The 7,948-nt window shown below is 34.5% G+C and overlaps 1 protein-coding gene across 1 annotated transcript; it reads left to right on the plus strand.

Moving 5' to 3' along the window:
* The first annotated feature begins 590 nt into the window (after positions 1-590).
* On the plus strand, positions 591-1,352 carry LOC129959734 (uncharacterized). Its single transcript, XM_056072625.1, has one exon. It carries the CDS (start codon positions 591-593, stop codon positions 1,350-1,352), a length of 762 nt encoding a protein of 253 aa, XP_055928600.1.
* Positions 1,353-7,948: the final 6,596 nt, after the last annotated feature.

A 7,948-nucleotide genomic window follows, 5' to 3' on the forward strand; every position in this document is an offset into this window, starting at 1 on the left:
GATAGATTCAAGCTTAGTGGCTGCTCCCACCCCACCCCACCCCTCCCCTTTCTATATCTGTAAAAAAGCTTTTTTATATCCTTTTTTATAGCTTTGGAAAAGAAAACTTTTTATAATTATATAAAATTAAATAAAGCTGTAAAATCCTTAATATTTAGCCAACTTTTACAAGTTTTAGATTTGAATTCATGCTATTTGCACTAGCTAATTCAAAAAAGGTTTTTCCTTCTTTTTATAGTATAATGTAATTTCAAAGAATTATAAAACCTGTTGCAACTCTATTTATTTATCTTTGAACTTTCCCTGATCATGCACGTGGCTTCAAACTATGACGTAAGGATTAAAGCGATATCATGTGCACCAGTCGCGGATTGGTTCCTAATTACATCACAAAATGATGTCATATGTAGAATTATAGTATAAATGTATCTCTCTCTTTAAAACTGTACGTCTTTTTTGTGTATGTCTCTGTGCTGTGCTGTTAATAAAGATGTTTGTTCCAATAACCGTCGTAAAGATTTCTTTGCAGAACCTGAGTTTGTAAAATCTGGCGTCCGCGACAGGACGTGTTATTGGAAATAGAATTAGATATGGATCTTAAAGCACAAAAGGCACAGAGACGAGTACTAAGGACTGCATTTACCTTAATCGCAAATAAGATAGAAAGTGAGCTTAAGAATGATGTAGTAGATTTAGGAAAGATTTCGTTGCTACAAGTGCAATTGAACGATAGATATTTAAGATTAGAAGCGGTGCAAGAAGCAGTGTCTGGAGCTTTGCTACAGTTAGAAGATGATGGAAGAGAGTTCGAGACTGATTTCACTGAGGCAGAAGGCTACCGTGAAAGGTATTTAGAATACTACTCTCTCATCGATAAGAAGTTGAAAGAGACTGTTATTTCTGAAGTGCCAGACACACCAAGAAAGTTCAAGTTGCCGAAGCTCGAACTGAGGAAATTGGATGGAGACCCAAAGGAGTTCCTTTCGTTTTGGAGCCAGTTCCAAAAAATTCATGACGACCAGGACATCCCTGACGAAGACAAGATGCAGTATCTTGTGGCTTCAGTCGAACCCAAATCAAAGGCGGAGAGACTCATTCTTAGTTTTCCGGCTACTGCAGCGAATTATCCTAAGGCAGTGACACAATTGAAAGAGCGGTTTGGAAGAGAAGATCTGCTCGTCCAAATTTATGTTCGGGATCTTCTGACAATGGTTATGAAGAATGCTGTGTCCAGTAGAGCAAAAACAGACCTTTCAAGACTATATGACGAGTTGGAGGGAAAGCTGAGAGCCCTGGAGAGCCTAGGACGAAAAAAGGAAAAGTTCGGCGGTTTCCTAGTCCCCCCTGGTTGAGAGCTGCCTGCCCGAAGAAGTGCTTAAGACGTGGGAACGCAACAGAAATCGCCACGAACTATGCGACAACACCGCCGAAAAGAACACTCGCTCCTTAGAGAATCTCATGACTTTTCTCCGTCAAGAGGTGCAGGGTGAAGAGATGGTTGTGTTATCAAGAACTGGATTTGCAGCTAATCAAGTTACCCGTAAAAAAGAATATGTTCCTTCCCCTCTAAACGAGATTAGTGGAGATCTGGCTACTACCGCAGCCCTGGTAAGCTTAAAATCCACCGACAATAAAGTTGTTTGTATTTTTTGTAATAAACCCCATCCCACCCACAGATGTTTTTAAGCAAAGAAAATATCTCTTAATGAAAAGTTAAAAATATTGTCTAAAAAGGGAGCCTGCTATTCATGTTTAACTAAATTGAATCATATCAGTAGGCAGTGCGACTTAAAATCTAAACTGAAGTGTAATTTCTGCTCTTTAAGTGTTAAAAATTCTCCTTCCACTATTACTCTTTCTAATCAATGTAGCAGAAATCGAACAGTTTATTTGCAGACTCTCTGTGTAATTGCGCGAGGTCAGGGTCGAGAAAAACGCATAAGAATTCTTTTAGATTCAGCTAGCCAGTATTCTCACGTGAGTGAAAGATTAATTGTGCACTTGGGATTAATACCGCATAGATATGAAAACGTAATTCACTCCCTGTTTGGAGGAACGCAAACGAAGCCTAAGCAACATGGAGTTTATTCTATCGAGCTGTCAGCTTTGAATGGAGATGACTCATGTTGTTTCGAAGTTTTCTCGGAGGAAAAGATGTGCAACAGTGTCCCGAAAATAACAGATCAGCGAATTTTAAATAATTTAAGAGAATTGAACATGGAGTTTTCAGATTCATTCAGCGAAGATTTAGAGATCGATGTGTTAGTGGGTTCGAACGTGTTAGGTCGCATTTTAATGAAGAAATGTTGTGAATTAGATTCCGGTTTAACTGTGGTTGAGACTAAACTGGGAAATACAATTATAGGAATGCAGAATGAAGTGTGTCATATTAATAGAAATGTTATGACAACACTTGCAATGTATGTAAGAAATATTAAATTAACTGATCTCTGGGATCTCGAAAATTTAGGCATCTCAAATCCAACACTAGTGAAAAGCAAACAAAATTCTTATGAAGAAGCTTTAAATGATTTTCAGCAGAAGTTAACAATTCTTCCTAACGGAAGGTACGAGTTACAGCTTCCGTGGAAACATGATCCAGCTAATTTACCTGATAATAAAGGTTTAACTTGGGTTAGACATGAGAAAGTGATCAAACGGGCTGAAAGTAATGGCTTTCTCAGAGAATATCAAAATGTTTTCGAGGATTGGGAAAATTTGGGGATTATTGAAAGTGTACCGGAAGAGGAAGTAAAAGCAACTAAATGTCATTATTTGGCGCATAGGCCTGTAATAAAACTGCAAAGTGAAACCACAAAGTACCGTCCCTGTTTTGACGGGTCGGCTTGTGAAAGGGGTAAACCATCATTAAACCAATGTTTATATAAAGGTATAAATCTTTTAGAAGTAATACCCGATATTTTAGATAGGTTTAGACTCTATCCTATAGGATTAAGTGCAGATATAGAGAAGGCTTTTTTAATGTTATCAGTACATCCAAAAGATAGAGATTATCTTAGATTTTTTTTTTACCCTAGTAAAGAGGGAGAATTGGTGTATAGACATTGTCGAATTGTTTTTGGTTTAAATTCTTCTCCTTTCCTATTAAACGCATCCATAAAGCATCTATTAGATAACGCACCACTTGAATACTATGATGTTGTAGAGAAATTAAAATGTTCATTTTATGTTGACAATTGTTTATCTGGTGTACATAATGTAAAGGAAGAAAATTTCATTGATACTGCTAAAAAGGTATTGTCAAAAGGTTGTTTTAACTTACAAGGTTGGCAAAGCAATGTAGATTGTAAATATGTTTCTCAACATACAGGAGATGCGTCAGTTTTAGGCATGTTGTGGAATTTAGACGAAGATACCCTGAGATGTAACATAAATTTTGAAATCTTAACGTGCGAAACAAAAATTACTAAAAGGTTCATTTTATCATCAGTGCAAAAAGTTTTTGACGCAAACGGGTTGTTATCTCCAGCTACATTGCCTTCCAAATTATTATTGCAAGAAACTTGGAGGTTAAAACTGCCTTGGGATTCAGAATTACCTAAAAATATTGTGAATAAATTTGTGAAATGGATAAATGAAATGTATTTGTTAAAAGATGTTACTGTTCCTCGATATATTGCCATAAATGGAACTTCTGAAATCCATGTTTTTGTTGATGCATCTAAAAGCTCATATGGTGCATGTGTATTTGTTCGAACTGTTGTAGAAAATAATGTAAAAGTTTCACTTTTACGTTCTAAGACTAGAGTAGCCCCCTTGAAATCTCTTACCATTCCTAGATTAGAATTAATGGCCTGTTGCATTGGAGCTAGACTTTCAAATTCAATTATCCGTGCTTTACATCTACCAGAAATAAAAGTAACTTACTGGTCCGATTTAGAAGTGGCTATTTGGTGGATAAGAGAGCAAGGAAATTGGTCTGTGTTTGTGGCCAATCGGGTAAAAGAAATAAGGGAACTTACCAAATTTCAGTCATGGAGGCATGTTCCAGGTAATATGAATATAGCAGATTTGTTATCACGAGGTTGTACCCCCAAACAGATGTTAGATTCTAAATGGTGGGAGGGACCTCAATGGTTAAAAAAAAGTAGGAACAGTAAGTGAAATTAATTGTGAACCTAAGGATATTATTTCGGAAAAAAGGAAGTCTGAATTAGTTAATGTAAATATTTCTGAGGAAGTGGTCCCGTGGTATGCTGTACGATTTTCTAAATACAACTCAATAGTTCGTTTAATGGGTTGGATTTTAAGATTTATCAATAATTCTAGGGTTCCTGTTGAGGAAAGAGAACTTTCCAAACTATCATCGGACGATATAGAAAAAGCTGAAAGGGTGTTAATTCAATTAGTGCAAGGTAAAATGTTTCCTAATTTGAAGTCGATACCCATTGTAAATGTCTTTAAAGACAACGAAGGAATCATTAGTTAAATCTAAAATAACCGAGAGAAAAGATGATCCAAATTTTATTGCTCCAATTTTGATGCCTAGTAAATGCCTTTTAACCACAAGATTAATTGAATATTATCATTTAAAAAACTGTCACGCTGGGGTTCAAATTCTTATGTCTATACTGCGTGAAAAATTCTGGATAATGAAAACGCGAAAAACGGTTAGGGAAGTAGTTATGAAGTGTGTGCCTTGTCGTCGATATAGCTCAAACTCTCCTATGAGTGATCCGGTGAGTCTGCCTGCAGATCGTGTTAAAGATTCTAACGCGTTCGACATTACTGGTATTGATTTGGCTGGACCTCTTTTTACTAGAGATGGAGGTAAGGTGTGGATAGTACTTTATACCTGTGCCATTTATCGGGCGATACATCTAGAGCTAGTAAGTTCATTGTCCACTGAGTGTTTCATGCTTTCTTTAAGACGGTTTATAGCACGTCGTACTAGACCAGAAACTATATATACAGATAACGGGACTAATTTTGTTGGCACCAATAGTGAATTGAAAAATCTAGATTGGGATAAAATAATGCGAGAGACCGACATTAAACCTATTAAATGGAAGTTCAATCCTCCAACAGCCGTTTGGTGGGGAGGATGGTGGGAGAGATTAGTACGAGTAATTAAAGAATTATTGAAGCGTACTTTAGGTAAGGCAATTTTAAAATATGAAGAACTTCTAACTGTTCTGTGTGATTGTGAAGCGGTGGTGAATTCTCGTCCATTAACCTATATTTCGGAAGATCCGAATGATTTAATACCATTAACGCCAAGTTTGTTTTTAAACTGGAAATCTTCATATGACACCATAGATTTAGATTTAAGTGAATTCTCCAAGTTTCAGAAAAGAATAAGGTATCGTAGAAAACTGATCCATGATTTTAGATCACGTTTTAGGAAAGAATTTCTTGGTAAACTACGTCAAAAACGCCCAGGAAAGTCTGGTCATGATTTCAAAGTTGGTGAAGTTGTGATGATTGAGGAGCCATCCAAAAAGCGCGTGTATTGGCCTTTAGGAAAAGTAATAAGTCTGCTTGCAGGTAGGGATGGTAAAGTCCGTATCTTGAAATTAAAATTTAAGAACTCCGAACTGATTCGTCCAATTCAAAAAGTTTATCCACTCGAAATACCGTTTATAAATAATGAAATTGTTAAAATTGATGGCGTTCCGACATCCAGTGTTAAAGAAAATGAATTAACCAGTAATGCAGTCATAAGAAATAAAATCACTAAATCGGGTAGATTAGTTAAAATACCTGAAAGACTTGGATTATTTAATGAGATTTTACATGCTTTTGAGTGATAGCAATACACTCAAAAGGGTGGGAGAATGTTGCAACTCTATTTATTTATCTTTGAACTTTCCCTGATCATGCACGTGGCTTCAAACTATGACGTAAGGATTAAAGCGATATCATGTGCACCAGTCGCGGATTGGTTCCTAATTACATCACAAAATGATGTCATATGTAGAATTATAGTATAAATGTATCTCTCTCTTTAAAACTGTACGTCTTTTTTGTGTATGTCTCTGTGCTGTGCTGTTAATAAAGATGTTTGTTCCAATAACCGTCGTAAAGAATTCTTTGCAGAACCTGAGTTTGTAAAAATACCTCTTCAAAAGGACCAAACTAATTAAAACAATATTTTAAAAGATGAAAAATTCTTACGTTTTAAAGGAAAAATTAAAGTGTATAAATATGGATATGTATATAATATATATATCCTCCTCAATCTTCCAACCAAGGCTTTTTAATTTCTGTTTTCAAATCCTGTTTTATAATGAAAATGATAAAATGTTCCAAAATATTGACAGATTTAAATGAAATAATTTTGTAAAACTAAAATTGCAAATTGTACATTTTAAAGTTAAGTAATTGAAATAAATTTTGGTATATATATATATATATATATATATATTAATCTAGAAGCATTTCAGTAGGTACATTTAAAACCGAAAGCGTTTTAACATATGTCTTCACCTCATATGTGTAATGAGAAAAATAAAGTTCTGCTATTTTTTTTTTTTTAAAGAAGCCATATAGGTTATGTAATGGTATTAATACATAATTTTAGCTGTTTTGAATTGCTAGCATATTTTAGAAGAACCAAGGTTGTTGATTGCTTTTATAGAATCGAAACAAACAATTTGATAAACGTTTTCACTCTATACTGCGCATTTCTAAACTCCTCTTCCTGTAAACAATTATAATACCTCCAAATTTTGTATTAATTTACTAAATATTGTAGCAAATATATTGTATACTTACATTTCAAACTTAATATGTGACAATATTCTAACGTTGAAACAACAATCCAGATGATTCGACTGCTCGTTCGGCTGGCCAAAGCTAATGTAATGTAAAGTGAAGTGAAGTAGAAGAATTATGCAACAGGAGAGGTTCTTAAAAAAATTATTATTAAGCTGTAAAATTTGAATTTTCGATGAACATAAAATGGTAAAAAATTAATAATTATTAAAAAAAAATATTTTTGGTGTGAAATTGAGCGAAAATTGATGCTCAAAATTTCCGTAGATGATTTTTTATACATTTCAACAGAATGTAAATTTTCGGTATGGTGGCGCCATCTTTTGAGAAAATCATTATTACAAGAGCAGAAGGTGTAATAACAAAAGTGGGCAGCACGAGAGCGATTAGATAAAGCTTTGCACCTGATACGCCCAAAATATTACTAGCCAATCGGCATTCAGAGTCAAACTAGCATTAGTAGAATTGGGAAAGAAACAACATTTCTTATTGTTTTGTTTAATGGAAACATTTTATTAGATTAGTATTTCGATGTAAAATAGTTTTTTTATTTTATGAAAAGAACATAAAAAGTAAAATAAATAATAGAAGAAGTAAACTAAAAAATTTTAATTTATAATAAAAAGTTTTATTTTTTTCATTTACCAGAATTTACTGGGCGTTTACTCTAGGGATGACGAATATTTTACGAGCGGTTATTACGTAACCAATATCGTAGAGTCACAAATACCAGTGACCAATACTTTTCAGAGAGGGGTGTGATTCAAATTATTGATACGAACTTACTGGTGATATTTCGATTACAGGTTTTGGATCACGGTAGAAAGTAACAGTCGATACGATTTGTCCAATGGAAGCTCTCGAACAAAACAAAGGTGAAATCTGTGAATGGGTTGAAAAGTGAACGGGCCGATTATTCTTGGAATTATCGTATCATTGAATTGCATATCACTGAAATTTATCGGAGCAATGGCTTCACTGGAAAGTGTGAAGTCGTCGCTCCACTTCATGAGAGTGACCTTGATTTTCCGATATGCGCATTTGATGATGCACTATTCCATACAAATCATTTTTAATTGCTTGTGAAATGATTTTGCATATATTCTGTTTACTGCTGGCGCTATCTATTGGTAGAATATAGAACTAAAGTAAACATTTTGAAGAAATGACATATGTATTTAATTCAAATTTTTCAGAAAATGGTTTACTC

The sequence above is a fragment of the Argiope bruennichi genome, chromosome X2 (genome assembly GCF_947563725.1).
Source record: "Argiope bruennichi chromosome X2, qqArgBrue1.1, whole genome shotgun sequence".
NCBI classification, from domain to species: Eukaryota; Metazoa; Arthropoda; class Arachnida; order Araneae; family Araneidae; genus Argiope; species Argiope bruennichi.

What these genes read in the sequence shown, in the direction of transcription:
- LOC129959734 (XM_056072625.1), top strand. Translation starts at nt 591, where the DNA reads ATGGATCTTAAAGCACAAAAGGCACAGAGACGAGTACTAAGGACTGCA.